We start from the raw sequence: 19884 nt of genomic DNA on the forward strand, positions 1-19884 counted from the left end.
CAGGATGCCGGCTAGATTATGGATACCACAACGGTGCCTATTTCTGTGTAAGCATTATTGTGTTTCGGTCTGAAGGGCGCCGTAGCTAGTGAAATTACTGCGCAAATGAGACTTAACATCTTATGTATCAAGACGACGAGCGTAATTGTAGTGCTCGTCAGAATTTTTTATCGGTATTTCAAGAATCCCGAGCGGCACTGCATTGTAATGGGCAGGGCGTATCAATCACCATCAGCTAAAAAGAGTGGCCATCGATTTTCTTGTAAGTTTTTCCCACGAGCTCTACTTTTTCCGATCATATGATAGGTTCATTAATTTAAAAAAGAAACGTTTATAGTGACGATTCAAAAGCGCTCACCTTAAGCCTAATTGAATAAAGTTCAATCGACTTTGACTTCGAGGAAGAAGAGTGTTTGAAAGTAGTCTAATTATGTTTGTGTCGTGTTCCAGGCTGTACCAGGCGGCCGGCCCCGCCGTCATGGCGCGCTACTCCGTCGGCCGCATCTCGTTCTACGCGCGCGGCTCGGCCGGCTCGCCCGTGGCCTCGTGCTTCGCCTTCACGTGGTCTCACGGCGACACGCGCGAGTCGGCCGTCTACCGCTGCCACGTGTTCCGCTGCCACATCGGAGAAGCGGTCGCGCAGGTCTCCAGTGAGTGGCCGACCTTCTATTACTTGTGCTGACTTAAATGTTATGGATTACCTAGTCACCTACTGCTCGCCTCGGTCGAGTTAGTGTTTTGTGGAGCAGAGGGTAGAGTGTATGCTTTTACAACGAGATCCTAGAAAATGTTCAAAACAAATGTATTACGATATTCAAAAGAATTTTTAAAAAACGTTTGTGTGGTATGGTTGATGTAACATAAATCACTTTCTTAACGATGACACGGATTGGGAACGGTGCGACCGCCCTCGGGATATTAAATAATTATAATATTATTTTATTGTACGATTTTACATTGTAACTGTATACTTTTTATGCAAAATAAAAAGATGCCCGCCGAGTTTCTTGCGCCCGTTCCTCTCGGGCCTTTAGGCATGCCTTTTCGAGTAGGTTTTGGGAAAAGTTTTTAACTTTCAATAACTGTTATTATATCCTATTTTGAATTAACATTTTTATTTTGAACTATTTCACCTAAGTTAGGGCTACACAATGGCCATCTATGCATTTTGTGGTACTGAGAAAGTATCATAGTCTCGGGTTTGGATGCTATATCAAAACAAAGCATTTTCTGTTCATGCTTAACTAATTCTAGATACGTTATCAATTATAAAAAGAAAAAATAATTTTTATTATTCATGGATGTTTTAAAAAATAATATTTCTTGAAAATAACGCTCAAATTCACCCGATTATTATAGTATAAAAATATATCAATTAGACTACAGTGAACAAGTTATAAATTTTCATTAAAATGCCACAAATTTTACTACACCTTTACTTCATTTTATTGATACTACTTCAACATATTTTTTCTTAGAAGAAATTGTGAAGGGTTTAAAGATTTTATTTTCTTACCTATTTCGAAGGTAAAAATTGGTGGATAGATACAGTGGAGACAATCGCTTATTAGGCGTGCATTCCAAATATTATTATAAAGTGTTTGGTTAGTTATAACAATCACTTCAACCAAATTACAACAAATGTTAACTAATTCGAAAGTATAGCAATTTATTTTAAATCAACTTTTATTTGTTTCTTCACGAAATAAAAAAAAACATCTGAATACGACGAAATAGCAAGGACGCGCTTCCCTTGCTCGTCTATTTAAATACATTTATTTTGTTGAAGTCAAATTCATGATTAGCCGGAGCGTTAAAACGGTGACCATAGATGACGCGAGTGGCCTCAAACCGGAAACATTAAATCAATATTCTAGTTCGAAATTGTAATTGTAATTTGATAGAAACTGTGATAATCATAATATTAACAACAAATTCAAAACTAAACTTGCCAGGCCTAGGTACTACTCGGTTAAAGCGTACTGCAAAACTTGTTGGACGAGGTACATGCCTTTATAACATGATCCCAGAAAATGTACAACACAAATGTTACGAAATTTAGAAGAATTGTGTAAAAAAAAATTATCTGGTAATGATTCAGAGAAATGAGAATCATTAAAATTTGTCTGTTGTTTCCGCCATTGTGGTAACTCCGAAACAATCAGAATGTATTCAGAGTAAGAACGAATTTCCACAGTCGCCGGTACAAACCAATAGTATGCTAAATGCTGTGAGATCACAAACATTTCGGTGTATGTGACGATATGCGGAGCTAGTTGGGAAACTAGCTTCTTAACTCAATCATGTTAGCGCCGCCGCCAAGCGATAACATTTTAGCTGAGATGTAACTCAGATGGCGCTGGCAATTACACCACAGAGTACGGATAGATGGATGGAGTACAGTAAACCTTTTTTTCCATTAACTGTTGTATTTTATTAAAGTTATAGATAAAATAGAATAGTAAAAAGTGTGTAAAGCGACATCTATGTTTTGAGTTTACAACAATATGATTCAAATACACTGAAATTGAAAAGTAGGAAATATAGCTTAGTGTAGAACTTTTCTATGCTCTTCATAATTTATATTCCTTATACCACATTTTCTACCCGTTTATAATATAGTACTTACTAAGATTGTAGACCCTGGCAATAATATAATAAGTACGGCTACCAGTCCGTCAAACGGTAACATTTTCGGTAATGCGCTAGCAGTCGTTTCATCGCGTTGACATTTTTGTATCGGTTTTGTAAAGTTAATTTGTTGTTCTTTTTTTGTAAGTTTGTACTTTATTGTAAGATTTATTGAAGAGTTATATCAAATTTATGTCTTGAATATCATTAAATGGATGGATAATAAATTTTATTATCCATATTAATAATAAAATATTACCCTACAGCACTAGTGAAGACTAGAGATGAGATGTACCAGGCAAAATGCTAGGTATGACTGTGACTCAAAAGTAAGTAAGTGACAAATACCTGTTACTTTAATACTACCTGTGATAATATACGAGCTTCTGTACTGGAGCGTATAGTTTTCATTGTTTGGTGTTACTTGTTAGCGGCTAGCGCCATCTATACGTATCACGTAGTACTTTCTCTTGTGGTAACTTCGAATTTTAAAAGTTCTGTTTATTGTGGTAATACAAATTTACATAATTATTTTTATAATGTAATACTAATAATTATTATTCAATAAACCTACATTATTTAAAAATTGCCCTTATTATACAAATAATTTAAGAATATTGAAGTAATAAGTGTCGTACCTATATACCTCAGATTATTAAAGTGGTAGGTACTATCAAATAACAATATAGGTTTTTTCGTATGTAGATTTGAGTTGTATTATGCTGCTCGTAGGCGCAAAATAGCTGTGAATAAATACGAATACGAAAAATATCAGAAATAAAAATAAATAAATAGATACTTACTGAAAATAAAAACGGTTTTAATTGAAATGTAATTTTAATATGTCACTTACCTTCATTTAATAACTAATCAAATAGTATGTTAATATATAATTAACGTGCATGAAAGTAAAATACTTCTTTATTATTGACGATATTATCAGAAATAAATATATTCCGTAGTCAATTTAAGTAAACAGGATTTTTCTTATCCCACATTTAAAAGAAGAGCTGAGCTATAATTAAATTAAATAAAAATAACATATGGTACAGATGTTTGTTACTCAAATATCAGTTATTTTTGATATCTTGTCACAGTGATAACTGGTGATATTTTAATACCTGTTCCTTATCCCTGTGACGGTAAATACGTCTCACCCCTAGTGAAGACTAAAGTTAAAATTTTGTTTTATTGTCGCCGTGGCTGTTGTTCCAGTTCCATAAAATCACCGTGACTTTGTCACTTCGGTTCCAATGTTCGTAGTGCTGTAGAGTTCCTAGTATCACGTTTATTAATAACGGTAAAACTAGGTAACAAAACAAAACAGTATCAGTTACGGCTAGTGGCCTAGTGCTAAGCGTGAGAACACAGAGTACATTATATTATGAGAAGGACAATACGCATGTTGTATACAAACTTCGATCAACAATCGCAACTACAAAGTACAAACTGTAGTGTATCTGATTTCATGATGACCATAAATCAATGTCAGCTGAAAGTTAGTTGTCTAAGTCAATGTACTCGTTATAGTGTATGTGAGTGAAAGAGAAGGAAGCATTATGTCATCTCTAGCGCACGTGTGGTCGTGATACAGTCAGTCCGCTGTGAGCGACGGGAGTGAGTGGACGCGTGTGTCTAAGAGCCGATAATATTGAAGAATATACTACATTTTGGCGACGAGGACAAACTGCAGGACTACTGTGAGTTATTATAATTTTAAAAAAATAAGAAAGAGAAAGAATAAATACTAATTAAATTTGAAGTACAAATACGGAAAAGCAAAAAAAAAAATTATAGAAAAAATTGTGCATAAGCAATTGATGAGTTACTTAGAAGCTCAAAATATACTACCGGATCACCAATCCGGTTTCAGAAAACAGCGAAGCACAACTACGGCCCTCATTGACGTAGTAGATAATATTTTGGCAGCGCAAGAGGAGAAAAAAGTAACAATTTTAATACTTCTTGATTTTTCACGTGCTTTTGAAACTTTAAATATAAATCTCCTACTTTCCAAGCTAGCGTACTATGGTTTTAGTGAAAATAGTATTAAGTGGTTTGAAAGCTATCTCACTAATAGAACACAGACGGTCTCAGTGATAGATGAGCAGGGTAACACAAAATTTTCAGAACGTGACACTATAACGAGGGGAGTTCCTCAGGGCTCTATTTTAGGGCCCCTTATTTTTATTATATATATTGCAGACATAATTAAAAAAATTAAACACTGCAATTATCAAATCTATGCTGATGATATACAACTATATTTTTCTTTTTCGCCACACGAAGCCCAACAGGCAATAGATATTATAAATGCTGATCTTCATGAAATATTCATGTGGTCTGAAAAAAACTCACTGATTTTAAACCCGAATAAAACAAAATTTATGATCTTCGGCAATTGTAACGGCTTAGAGTTAATTAATGAATTCAATGTAAGACTACTCATTAATGATAAGGATATCGAACGCGTACAAGAAGTTCGCAATCTTGGGTTGATAATGGATGAATCCTTAAGATTTGAGAAGCATATAAATAAAGTCATTTCCAACAGTTTTTATAGATTAAAAGTTTTGTACCAAATTAGACCATTTATAACCACAGAATTGCGCATACGTCTTTGTGAGGCTCTTGTTCTATCCAAGTTTAACTATACCGATACAGTGTATGGTCCGAGGCTGCTTGGCAGAACAAGAAAGTCAATACAAAGAGTACAAAATGCATGTGCTCGTTTTTGCTGGGACATACCGGCCCGACAACACATTTCTCCATACCTCAAAGAAGCAAATATTTTAAATATGGATGCTCGTAGACGACTTCATTTAGCCACGCTTCTTTTTGGTATTATTAAGACAAAAACGCTAAAATATTTATATAGTAAATTAGAATGGCTAGGTCAGCGCAGCCAGTTAAATTTTGAAACAAGGTTCGCATTCAATGTCCTGTCAGTCCCACTCCATCATTCCGCCTCTTTTAGAGGAAGTTTTAGGTACAGTGCCACCAAGTGCTGGAATGATATACCACCACCGTTTCGCAATCTGAAGACTGTTGGAACTTTCCAGAAAAAAGTTAAAAATCTCATCCTTACGTCTATTTAAATTATTAAGTATCTGCTTACAAATTATGTGCATTAGTCCTACATTATAAGATTTATCTTATTAATAATACATAATGGGATCGAAGTTTTAGTTTGTTTGTGCAAATATTTCTAAAATTGCTGTTATTTTAATATTTATGTATGTATGTATATTTATGTAATATTCTGAACAAGTAGAAGCTAATTTCAAATTATCATCTTTAAAAATAATATGATGGAACCTTTAATAAAACTAAATTAATTTTTTAACATTAATAGTTACTCAATGGGTCACCTGGGGGCTGCTGAAAATCAGCGCTGTGTTGGTATTATTCCAATGCAGCATGACGCTGAGTCAGTTCCTTTTGATAACAATGACTACTACACAGTACTTTTAAATTAAGATAATCACTATAATATTATGCATACATTTGTTTCATTTTTTTTTTATCATTTGTATATTTTTATGCTAAGTATAAGTTTTTAATTATTATTTTTTTACCTCTAAGTCTTTCTTAGTTGTATTATTCTGTGTGGTTTGTGTTTGTTATTAATAAAGTTTTCATTCATTCATTCATTCAAATATCCTATTCGTTTAGTAGTTAAATAGTTATCTATGATGCGAGACAACCACGTGATAATTGTTTTGTTGATACTGTAGGTTATAATTTTCGAGGATTTCGAAATTTGTTCTTTTTTTATTTGTTGGTCTGTGGGTTACAGTTCACTTTTGTCGATTAACGTAATTGTTTTGAATTGCACGTAGAAGACTACGGTAAGTGAACGGTTAGAACCGTGTCTAATTATTATATTAGTTTGTGTAATTGTGTAAACCACAAAGGTTTGAATTCAAATGAAATTTTCTTTTATAATTTTATGCTACCGTCAATATTTAGAAGAATTACCTTTTGTTAATTAAATAAAAGATAACGTCTTAAATATAGCTAAGGTAAATTTCTCTGGCTTACTTCGATACGGGGTGGTAACTTTCACTTCACTTTCATTACCACCGTACAACACCTGAGAATTAAATTGTAGTTTTCTGAAAATCATACCTACTATTCGAATGGAAATATTTCAGTTCAATAACTAGGAATTAAGATTTTAACAGCCCTTTACAAAATTTTCATAGTTTCATTTTGGATCTAGTTTTAATAGAAGTGTGTAGATTCAATATAGATATTACTTCAGGGTTATTACTTACGTAGGGTACGTAGCGTGAACCGCACGCAGGTGATGCCTGTAAGGACTTCGTAACATAATTCAGTACAGGTGATGCCTGTCAAAACATGATGTGAGGTGACATACGTGTTTTACCAGATGATGCCTGGTAGTCCGGAAACAGGTGATGCCTGTCAAAACATGATGTGAGGTGACATACGTGTTTTACCAGATGATGCCTGGTAGTCCGGAAACAGGTGATGCCTGTAAGGACTTCGTAACATAATTCAGTACAGGTGATGCCTGTCAAAACATGATGTGAGGTGACATACGTGTTTTACTAGATGATGCCTGGTAGTCCGGAAACAGGTGATGCCTGTAAGACTTCGTAACATAATTCAGTACAGGTGATGCCTGTCAAAACATGATGTGAGGTGACATACGTGTTTTACCAGATGATGCCTGGTAGTCCGGAAACAGGTGATGCCTGTAAGGACTTCGTAACATAATTCAGTACAGGTGATGCCTGTCAAAACATGATGTGAGGTGACATACGTGTTTTACCGGATGATGCCTGGTAGTCCGGAAACAGGTGATGCCTGTAAGGACTTCGTAACTTAATTCAGTACAGGTGATGCCTGTCAAAACATGATGTGAGGTGACATACGTGTTTTACCAGATGATGCCTGGTAGTCCGGAAACAGGTGATGCCTGTAAGGACTTCGTAACATAATTCAGTACAGGTGATGCCTGTCAAAACATGATGTGAGGTGACATACGTGTTTTACCAGATGATGCCTGGTAGTCCGGAAACAGGTGATGCCTGTAAGGACTTCGTAACATAATTCAGTACACGTGATGCCTGTCAAAACATGATGTGATGTGACATACGTGTTTTACCAGATGATGCCTGGTAGTCCGCAAACAGGTGATGCCTGTAAGGACTTCGTTATATAATTTAGTTCAGGTGATGCCTGTAATACATGTGATGCGACGTAGGTGTATCATGTGTGTGAAAGGTACTATGTAGTGTTGTATTCGGGTGACGCGCGTAACCCGAAGTTTGTATATGGGTAACGCCCGTTTACTGAAGTTCGAAGACAACTCATTAGATATTGTTAGTTTAAATTAAAACTATAGCGTTAGTTGAATAATGCAAGGAATAAATAATGAATGTGTCAGGTTATTAAAAGCATGATGCTCATTTGATGACCAAAATATGACATTCTTTATTTATTTAACTGTCCACAGATTAAAATACGATGTCGAGCCTTACTTTGGAAAAATTTGAATGCGATGGTGAAGCAGGATCTGTTGGAGCTAGATGGGAACGTTGGAAAAGAAGTTTATATATTTACTTGGAAACGGCTGATATTAATACTAGTTCAAAAAAACGCGCAAGTTTGTTGCATTGGGGAGGGCAAGAACTTCAAGAAATACTGTTTAATTTACCGGGTGGTTACGTTCAGTCGATAGATGATGGTGACATAGATGTGTTTGAAGTAGCAATGAAGAAGTTAGATGAATATTTTGCACCTAGACAAAATAAACGGTATGAGAGACACCTATTCAGACAAATAAAACAAGATGAAAACGAGAAATTTGAAAAATATTTAGTTCGACTAAGACAACAAGCTTTGAAATGTCAATTTACGGATATCGATGACAGTTTGATTGACCAGATAATTGAAAAGTGTTCATCGGAAGAACTCAGGAAGAAAGTGCTCCGGGCAGGCGAGAAAATTACCTTAAGTGAAGTAATAAACGAAGCTCTAGATGTGGTAGAGCGTCAATTAGGTGATTTCAGCCAGAAAGGAAAAGACCAAACTATTCATAAAATCGATACACAAGCGACGGAAAAGACATTCATAAATAATAGAAAAAAGACGTGTTTCCGATGTGGTAGCTGGAATCATCTGGCTTTCGATGCGAAGTGCCCAGCAAAAGGGAAAATATGTATTAAATGTAAAAAGGTGGGGCATTATCAATCTCAGTCTAGAGGAACAGGCTTAAAACGAAGCAATAAAGATACCAGAGCGGAAATGAACGTAGATGCGAAAAGATCAAAGAAGTCGAGCCAAAGAGTTAAAAATACAGAGCAAGCGAACGCGATAGAAAACAAAATTGATTATGTTTTTAATGTTCTCCCTAATGATACAATCACCTGCTTAGTAGGTGGAACTCAAGTAGAGATGCTTATTGATTCAGGATGTCAATATAATTTAATAACAGACAAGACATGGTTTGAAATTAAAGAAAAAATTTTGAAGACAGGAAAAGAAGTAAAAAGTTCAAAAAAAACATTTGTTGCTTATGGAAGTGAAGTTCCTCTCAAGTTATTAACATCTTTTAATGCAGATATCCACGTGGGATCAAAAACACAAAACATTAACTTTTACCTAATATGTAAAGGGACACGTAATTTATTAGGTAAGGCAACTGCAATAGCGTTAGGCGTATTAAAACTCGGATTAGACATAAATCAAGTCGAGACGACACCTTTCCCTAAATTCAAAAATGTTCAAATACAAATACCAATTAATACTGATGTAAAACCAGCCGCACAACCTTATAGACGAATACCGATTCCACTTGAAGAAAAAATCAATTCAAAAATCGATGAACTACTTCAAAAAGATATAATAGAAAAAGTAGAAGGACCGTCTGAATGGATATCGCCGGTAGTGCCGATTTTGAAAGCTGATGGGGATGTTCGTCTCTGTATTGATATGAGGCGTGCAAATTTGGCAATCAAGCGAGAAAATCACCCACTACCAACCATGGAACAGCTACTACCGAAAATCCAAAATGCTAAAATGTTCAGCAAATTAGATATAAAGGATGCCTTTCATCAATTGGAGCTAGTATCCTCTAGGCTCAAGACATATAACAACATTCATATCTGGAAAAGGATTATATCGTTTTAAGAGGTTGATGTTTGGCATAAATTGTGCGCCGGAAATGTTTCAGAAGAATCTCGAAAGGGTCTTAATTGAATGCGAAGGGGTTGTCAACTTTATTGATGACATCTTGGTATATGGAATAAAAGGAATAGGCATATGTATATGGAATAGAAGAATAAAAGGATAAGGCAGAACATGACAAACGGCTGCAAAAAGTAATAGAAACAATAAGGACGAATCACATAATGCTAAGAGAAGATAAATGTATCTACGGAACAACCAAAGTTCAATTTCTAGGACATGAGTTGTCAGATCAAGGAATCCGACCACTTGACAAATATGTATCGGCTATAAAAGATTTTAGGACTCCTGTTAACATTTCGGAAGTACAAAGCTTTTTAGGGCTTATTAACTACATTGGGAAATGGATTCCTAATATGGCTACTCTTACAGAACCGTTGAAACTATTGCTTCGTCAAAAATCAGCCAGAAATGCTGATATTAGGGATTCTTTGGGGGAAAAGTCAACAAACGGCCTTTTGTGCTTTGAAGGCCGCATTGAGTGACATACCAAATTTGGGGTACTACAATGTGGACGATAAAACGATGGTATTTGCAGATGCTAGCCCGGTCGGGCTTGGAGCAATCCTAGTTCAGACAAATAAAAGTGGTCCACGCATTATTGGGTTTGGAAACAAAACTCTCAGTGATTGTGATCGTCGGTATTGCCAAACTGTAAAATTTGTAAAAATATGGGCCGAATTTTACTACAAACTTGTGGTGAACGGGTTACAAATTATTGTTTGTCTGGTGCGAATTTTACTCAAATAATGGAAAAAATAGTCAATAGTAGTTACAGTCCCAACACTAAGTTAATAATTTTTATTGGGAGAAGAGGAAATGCTTATATGCAGACATTAATTAAATATTTTAATAGTTTGACCAAATTACATGTAAAAAAAATTATCATATGTACATTTCCCTACAGCAATTTGTTGCCCGAGACAGAAAATATGTGTAGATATAAACTTAATATGAAATTACATACATTGACATGCTATGAGGAAAAAATTGAATTATTAGACGTCAATATATTTAATAAATATTATGTTGTTAGTAAAAATTATTATTTGATTGATGGTACATACTACCTTCCTAGTTTTTACAAACGACAGATAGCCATTTCGCTATCCAATTATATTAGTATTACAGCCAAAAACTTGGCTAACCAAACTGCTTTTATTGAGCACTCTCCTGTGGCCAAAAACAAGACATTAGATATTATTCCATGTCATTTAAATTACATGCCAGGACAATAGAGGAAGTCTCTAGCATTGCGAAGCCAAAGAATAAACTGTCAATTAATAGTAAAAATGTTAAATATATTAACTTGGTACATCAAAATATTCAAGGGATTAAAAGCAAAATACTAGAACTGGAACTATTTTTGAACTCAAATAACATAGACATTATGTGCATTACTGAACATTTTCTAAAAAGTCATGAGGTCATGTTTAATCTTAGTAATCATCAAGTTGGTAGTTCTTTCTGCAGAGTGGGGGCCGAATGTGGTGGTTCATTAATATTAATTAATAAACAAATACACTCTAAGGAACGCTTGGATATTGTTAATCTCTCTGTAGAAAGACACATTGAAATAGCCTGTGTAGAGTTGAAGCAGTTCATAGTTATATGCGTATATAGCCCGCCTTCTGCTTCATTTGACATTTTTCAAAAAATTATGGAAGAAATTTTACATAAAATATCAAATTCAAATAAAAATATTATAACATGTGGTGACTTTAATGTAAATATATTAGAAAATAATTCAGATACTACCAAAATAATTAATTTATTTCAATCTTTTGGCTTGATGCCTCAATTTATGGAGCCTACTCGGATAACTGCCACTTCGGCCAAATGTATAGATAATATTTATGCAAATGCTAATATTATAAATAAGAAATTAATTTGTAGCCTTCCGTCTGACCATCTCGGCCAATTTATAAAACTAAAAATTAAAACAAAAATCCCTTGTAAGCGAAAAATTACCTATGTACCTATGACCATGGATAGACTTGAAAAACTGAAATTGAATTTGTCATCTATACTACCATTTCAATATGACACCAATAATCCAAATCAGATGTACGAAATATTTTTTAATAAATTTAGTAATGCATTCAATTCCATTTTTACAGCCAGGTCTATTATGGTCACCGACACCATAAAGTTTTGTGACTGGGCTACAGCAGGCATATATAAAAGTAGACTAAAATTGTATGAACTTTATGGTGAAAAGCAGTATAATTTTAGTGAGGAGTTTAAAGAAAAAGTTAGAAATTATTCAAAAATTTTTAAAAATGTTTGTCTTGAAGCAAAATCGCGTTACCTAAGCTCAAAAATTAAAAATAGTCAAAATAAAATAAAATCCACTTGGAAAATTATTAATAATGAGACTGGAAGAGTCAAAATTAGTAATAAGAAATTTAATTTGAAAATTAACAATACAGCCATTCATCTGGATGAGGAAGTAGCTATAGCGTTTGAACATTTTTTTACAGACATTCCAATCTCTACTACATCATCTTTAAACTCCTCTCCCCTAATAGCAGAATCTCTATTAAAACAAAACGTGTCGGAGTGCAAATCTCAATTCAAATATAACTATATTAATAGTGATGATATCATTAGTGCTTTTAAACTTATTAATGTTAAGAAATCAACAGACCTCTGGGGCATTTCTATTACCGTTGTAAAACCAATAATTGATATGATTGCACCCGAACTTGCATTAATTTTCAATGAATGTATCGACTGTGGTGTGTTCCCTGATTTAATGAAACACAGTAAAATAACTCCACTTTTCAAATCAGGTAGTTGTTCTGACCCTGGTAATTTTAGACCTATCTCTGTCTTACCAACATTTAGTAAAATTTTTGAAAAAATAATTTTAAATCAATTGTTAAGGCACTTTAATTCGCATAATTTATTGCATTGTAAACAGTTTGGTTTTACTAGGGGTAGTTCAACCATTGACGCTAGTGTCGAGTTGATATCACACATTTTTGATGCTTGGGAAGAATCTTACGATGCTCTGGGCGTTTTCTGTGATTTGTCCAGGGCATTTGACTGTGTACACCATGACACATTGATCAGGAAACTACACCACTATGGTATTAGGGATGTTGCTTTAGATTTTCTCTCTTCCTATTTGAGTGATAGAGTCCAAAGAGTCGACGTGAATGGAAAGCGTTCCCCAGGATCAGCAGCTAATTTAGGTGTGCCACAAGGCTCAATACTTGGACCATTTTTATTCTTAGTATACATAAATGATCTACCGCATTTTGTGAGGGACGATCATGAGGTTGTGTTGTTTGCAGATGACACGTCACTTTTATTTAAACTTAAGCGACAACAAAACGTTTTCGACGATGTAAACAATGCAATCTCGAAGGTAGTAAAGTGGTTTTATATTAATAATCTTCTACTTAATGAGAATAAAACAAAGTGTATTAGATTTATACTACCAAATGTGAAACAAGTAAAAGCTAATATTATTATTAAAAACGAAGAATTAGCTCTCGTGGACACCACTGTATTTCTAGGTATAACCCTCGATAATAAGCTTCAGTGGGGCCCTCATATTAATACATTGTCGAAGAAGCTCAGTTCTGCAGCATACGCAGTTAAAAAGATCCGTCTCTATACAGATGTAGCCACAGCTAGACTAGTCTATTTCAGCTACTTTCACAGCATTATGTCTTATGGTATACTGCTGTGGGGAAGTGCTGCAGATATTAACATCATCTTTGTGCTGCAGAAGAGGGCTGTACGTGCAATTTACAATATGGGTCCCAAAGAATCACTCCGTGAAAAATTTAAAGAGATAAGTATAATGACCGTCACTTGTCAATATATTTATGAAAATCTGATGTATGTGCACAGGAATATTAACTTGTTTAAGAAAAATAGCGATTGTCATAAGTTTAATACTAGGAATAAAGATAAGCTTGCTGTTACGACTACCAGGCTCCATAAAGTTGATAAATCATTTAAAGGGCAATGTATACGCTTCTATAACAAACTCCCAAGTGATATGCTTAATCTGACAATAAACAAATTTAAAAATTCAATTAAAGGGAAACTTTATAAAAAAGCTTACTATAAAATATCGGATTACTTAGATGATAAAAATGCTTGGGAATGAACATGCTCTAACTCTGTCTTAATAAAACAAAATATATATTATAATTTTCTAGAGTATAAGTATATGTATTATTTTTACAAACTACATTATGTAGCTCTTATTATTATAAGAAACCTTAAATTGACGATTCAAAATGATCAAATATGATCTCAATGAATAAAGATATTTTGACTTTGACTGAAAAGGAGGCTTTGGCATTGGTGTGGGCTGTGGAGCACTTCCACATGTTTCTGTACGGCAAGGAATTCGACTTAATCACTGACCATAAACCTCTTGAGGTTATATTCGGTCCGAAATCCAAACCTTGTGCGCGGATTGAGCGTTGGATACTGAGACTTCAATCCTATAGATATAATGTCATTTATCGTCCTGGAAAAAATAATATAGCTGACCCCTTGTCTAGATTATGTGCTTTTACCCATGATAAGACTCAATACAGAGACTACGTCCAGAATATTATTGAGCATGCTAGACCAATAGCCGTATCGCTAAAAGATATTGAAGAACATTCGAAGACTGACGCTGGAATACAAAAAGTGAAACAGGGCGTATTTAATAAAAAATGGGATGACTCTGTAAAGAATTATAAGCTATTTGAGAACGAACTGTGTTTCTTTGGTGACATATTGTTGAGAGGTACTAAAATAGTGATACCGACACAATTACGACGACTCGTTTTAGATGCTGCTCACGAGGGCCATCCTGGAATGGTGGCGATGAAGTTGAGACTTAGAACGAAAGTTTGGTGGCCTAACTACGACAAGGATGTGGAAAATTTAGTACGGTCCTGTAAAGGATGCACACTGGTATCGGCACCAAATCCACCACACCCACTCAAGAGCAGAGAATTACCCACCCAATCCTGGGTTGATATCGCCATAGACCTTTTAGGTCCGTTACCGAGTGGTGATTACCTTCTGGTTGTAATTGATTACTATTCGAGATACAAGGAAATCAAAGTATGTCGAGACATAAGCAGTAAGAAAATGATTTGCTTACTTAAAGAGATTTTTAGCCGTTTAGGACATCCAGTTTCCATAACTTCCGATAACGGCAAACAATTTGTTAGTACAGAATTCAAGGATTTTTGCTATGAAAATGATATAAAACTATTCAATTCAATACCTTATTGGCCGCAACAGAATGGAGAGGTGGAGCGACAGAACAGGGATATCATTAAACGTCTCAAAATATGTCAAGTAGAGAGAAAATGCTGGAAAGAAGCATTGACGGAGTATTTGACAATGTACAATAGCACGCCACATAGTGTGACTGGGAAAACCCCGGCAGAGCTATTTTTTCAAAGGAAATTTAGAGACAAGATTCCGATGATAGATATTGCAGAACAAAGTTTTGGAGACATGGATGTACGAGATAAAGACAAAGAACAAAAAGAAAAAGGGAGAGAATATGCAGATAAAAGACGAAGAGCACGTGATGTTGATATACATGTGGGAGATAAGGTGTATGTAAAAAATGCCAATAAAACGAATAAACTTAGTCTAAATTTTGATACAGCTACGCATACGGTGAAGTCCAAAAACGGGGGAGACGTAGAAGTACAGAACGATGAAACAGGACAGCAGTTAAGACGCAACATATTCCATTTGAAAAAAGTGGAGGGAGAGTGGAAATCCGTGAACAAAGAAGTCGATGAACAGAATTTAGAAATGGCAGTTGGGGGAAGTTCAGGAGAGGAGGTTGAGGATGATCAGGATTAAATTGAAGATCATAAATAGTTTTATGTATACTGATATATATTAATAAAATTGTAGTTGATTTTGCAATCATGTAATCAGAAGCTAGGGTGTTAATAAATTGATCAAATAAGAATTTGTAAATTATTTCCTTAGACAAAAATTAATAAAATAAGGAAGGGATGTAGTGTATCTGATTTCATGATGACCATAGATCAATGTCAGCTGAAAGTTAGTTGTCTAAGTCAATGTACTCGTTGTAGTGTATGTGAGTGAAAGAGAAGGAAGCATTATGTCATCTCTAGCGCACGTGTGGTCGTGATTAGTGATACAGTCAGTCCGCTGTGAGCGACGGGAGTGAGTGGACGCGTGTGTCTAAGAGCCGATAATATTGAAGAATATACTACACAAACTGTTGACGAATCCACAGTGAAATGTACTGCTGAGCACAATTTGAAATTATATGCTTCCTCTTGGTTTGTCTTTATCATAAAAATCAGAATCGGTTCAAACGTTATTTTTGTAGGTATATTAGCTTCGCGACTTTTTTCACATGGTAATGGACATACTGTCTGGTCTTGTTTGGAGCATAATTATTAACACCAGACTTAACACTAATAATTAAGAAATAACATAAAATTACTAAATACATACCCTCAATCTTTCTAAAATCAATAAATTTTCGAATTTATAATAGCGAAAATTGGTTCACAAAAAATACAACGCCCTAGTGTTGGGATGTGGTTGGAGTCGATAAAAAATAATTTAATATATTAATTAACAAATTATGTAGTTCGTAACTATTAATTTCATTTATCTCCTTATACAATGTTTAATGCACAAACTAGGTGATATTAAAATTAAGTGAAGAGATCAATACCCTATGTACTTTTCACACCTTCTGCGAGGCGATATGTATGACTTGCAGTCCTCTTTGTCAATTTTTCTATTTAAAAGATTTATTGATTGAATTTTTAGATTGAAAAATTGGTGCAATACCTAGTAAGACGCGACCTGTAGGCCGTTGCAAATTGCAATCCAGTATATCAATAATAAATATAGGATGGATACTATAGTTGTCTGAACTAAACAAAATATTATACACATTATCTTTTGCACCTGCACACTCTAGATGGCGCTGATATCGGTTTAGGACAGAACTGAGTACAGTTAATGTTGTTCTTTCTCTTCCCACTAGGTGTCGCTATTGTTAGACAAGTTTTTTTCTACAACGCGCTTTATGAATCTATTGAAACTTCGTCGGGTTGTGAGAGTTGGACCCATTTTGTTAAGACCCTACTTCATAGGATCATTTCTATAGTAAGCTCTTCACGAGAACCTTCACACTATGTGAGGAGTAGACGGCCATGTTGATGAAGCGTGGCGTGTTGCCCTGAGCGTGAGGCTGGCAGTAATCAACGGTTACTAGCCATCGATGATCGTTCACCTCCCTACTTGTAGGGGGGCGTGGGGTGATGTCGCTGTCTGAGTGGCCAACTTTTTGAATCTATTTATAATATCAAAATAATCTATGTTTTATATATCTAATAATCTTAACAATACTTAAGGGGTGCGTTATTATTTTTTAACAAGGCTGTAATAAATATAGAGTGAAATGTGGGGCTGAGCACAATAAAAATATGGTTTCTCTTGGATCTATCAGATATACTGATTGTGTATGTTGAGAAGGTTTATCATAGAAGTCATAATAAATTTTTTAGTATATTTATATTAGCGTCTGTTTTTTGATATGGAAATAATATCTGGTCTTGCCTGGACCATAATTATTAATATACGTTTTGCAAAAAGTCTCCTTACAAATGTTAACTATAGATAGTAAAAGCCACTTCGCTTACTTACCACTACCTATATAATATAGATCCGCGAGTCCGCGACGTAATGTATTCGACTAGGTTCTATATGATACCGCTCATTTACACCAAGGTATACATGTATTTTACAAGTCTCATGCAATGTTTTCAAATAACAAAAATACAAAACTTGTCGTAAACAAAATTTGTATGAAACTTGTTGGATGAAATTGTTTTAACTTGTTGTTAAATGACGACATCATCGTCATCATCTCATTAGCCGGACACGTACGGACGTACTGCCGGAGGTATATCAAATAAAGCACAAACATGGCGTTGGAATTTGGAAACTTTATCCCCCAGCAAACACAATAAGTACAAAACCCTATAACGTATATCGGAATGGTCTTGATGTGAAGAGCTTAAAATCGTTGAGTCTGTGTTTCTAGGTGGTCCGGTCTAGCCATCAAGTTCCCATACAGTTACATTGAAAATAAGATTTTTCAATAGAATGTGCAAAAAATGACCTTTTTTGAACTAATTGGTTTGCTTACAGTGTAACGCGTTTTGTTTTTTTAACTAATTGGATATAATTTTTCTTAGTTTTAACTACCATTGCATATACCAGGCAAGCATACACGGGCAGGAGACTCGAAGGACGAGCGAGTCGTCACTAGTTATGTGTAAAATATCACATTAGCTAAAATACTAACATCAATGAAACTCATCGCAGGCTGTGAGTCGCATAGATCGTGCAGTATTTCTCTGTATGATTGCTATTCTGATTCGATGGACATGCGATTTCGAGCTCACTGCACCCACGATAAAGTTTAATATTACAATGAGCACAGAGCAATTGTTTGTCGAACCGTTTAATATACGTTTACAGCAATCATTACGATACATGTTAGAGTGATTTGTTCAAATTATTCGGTGCACGCGTCTGTGTTGTGATAAAGAGAGTTGATATTAATAGTGAGCGTCTTTTAAATAATTGTAAACTGCGCAATTTTAATCAGATTAACACATTAGTTAACGTAAAGTGTTGATTAATAATTTCTTGTCAATGAGATTTGGTGGAGTGTTAATTGCGTTGGATTGATATAGACAATGTGACCAGTGGGCTGAAAGTGAGTCACATTTTGTGTACAATTATACAAGCAGAAATGTTATACATTTCTAACGAGGCTTAGAGAGTAGAATATTGTATGAGACTCTTTTTTGTAATGTGTCTATTTTTTGCGACGTTTTCACAGCTGTCATAGTCTATCTAGACGTATAAATGATCTAAGGTAATAATTCATAAAACTTACGTTGATTTCTCAAATATTAAAATATTATTATTAGAACAAGTTTAAAATTATATTATTTACATACAGAAGGTAGCAAAACTAGAAAAAATAGTATTGTCTGAATACAAAAGTGAAACTAAAATAAAGAATTACTTGAAGTAAGAATAGGTGTATATGAGTGTGTAGTGTTAAGATATGATATTTATTATTTATTGTATCAAATTCTCAAAAGTAATATTAATTGAAACAGAATGGTTTTTTTTTGGTAAGATTATACTTACTATGCAGTTTATTAATTCATTTCTATTTTTCTGATAGCTGTAGTAATAAATCACTTTATCTACTAATGGGACAAATGCTCTTCTCAGGCGTATCGGCCTTCGGCTTGGGCACCTGTTTATAACAACACCCACGCAGTAATCGCTTACTTTCATCCCGTGGTGAACAAAGTTATAATTTGTTTAAAATTTCTATTGTACAGTTTCACGAAAAAGCCTAAAACTAAAGTTTACTCAGTTATATGTAAAGCCGATAGTTACCATAACTATTCAATTATCCAAGCGGCAGAACCCTGTGAATAAATGTTCGTTGTACAAGGCGATGGCAAACAACTCTTTCTTATCGACCACGGTTATTTCTTTATTAAATAAATCAAATCAAAATATCTCTATTCATTTAGGTAAAAAGTTACACCTATGAATCTCAATATTCATGACTTGAGCTGATAGAAGTGGCATAAAAGCGTCTACTCACAATCAGAGGCAATATCGGGGTCGAGTAACTCAGAGATGGGTTCGGGCGAGCACACTATTTAGGGCCGATTATCGTCTAGGGTGCGTTGTCAGTGCGCGTGTAGCGAAATCAGAAATCAAAAAAATATATCGTACTTATAATTCTAGTATTCGATTGCCATCTTCCAACCCTATAGCGGATTTGTGGATGGAACAGAATAATATAAAAATCGCGATACAAAAGGTAGAAGGCCGAAAATTAGAAGTTGTATTTTTTTCAAAGCTGAATCATAAAATAATAAAAATAAAAATAAATGTCAAAAAAATATATGTAGGGGTGGGTCTTATCACTTAGGTGATGAAAAATAGATG

The 19884-nt window shown here is 34.6% G+C and overlaps 1 protein-coding gene, 1 long non-coding RNA gene and 1 other non-coding gene across 6 annotated transcripts in view; all 3 read left to right on the forward strand.

Moving 5' to 3' along the window:
* LOC126964637 (rab GTPase-activating protein 1) overlaps positions 1 to 19884 on the forward strand; it is an 81340-nt gene that overhangs the window by 16631 nt on the left and 44825 nt on the right. For 3 of the 4 annotated variants that reach the window (XM_050807864.1, XM_050807863.1, XM_050807865.1), the window contains one exon: positions 451 to 650. In XM_050807864.1, the coding sequence (XP_050663821.1) occupies positions 451 to 650 (200 nt within the window). Of the gene's footprint in view, positions 1 to 450; positions 651 to 18447; positions 18620 to 19884 lie in introns of those variants that run through there. The other variant, XM_050807867.1, reaches the window with a different exon arrangement.
* On the forward strand, positions 6619 to 8614 carry LOC126964700 (uncharacterized). The gene is made up of 4 exons (XR_007729418.1): positions 6619 to 6979; positions 7053 to 7164; positions 7276 to 7387; positions 7500 to 8614. It is a non-coding gene; the product is annotated as an uncharacterized LOC126964700 (long non-coding RNA).
* On the forward strand, positions 16969 to 17172 carry LOC126964747 (small nucleolar RNA U3). The gene has a single exon (XR_007729423.1). It is a non-coding gene; the product is annotated as a small nucleolar RNA U3 (small nucleolar RNA).

Source organism: Leptidea sinapis, chromosome 5, assembly GCF_905404315.1.
Source record: "Leptidea sinapis chromosome 5, ilLepSina1.1, whole genome shotgun sequence".
NCBI classification, from domain to species: domain Eukaryota; kingdom Metazoa; phylum Arthropoda; class Insecta; order Lepidoptera; family Pieridae; genus Leptidea; species Leptidea sinapis.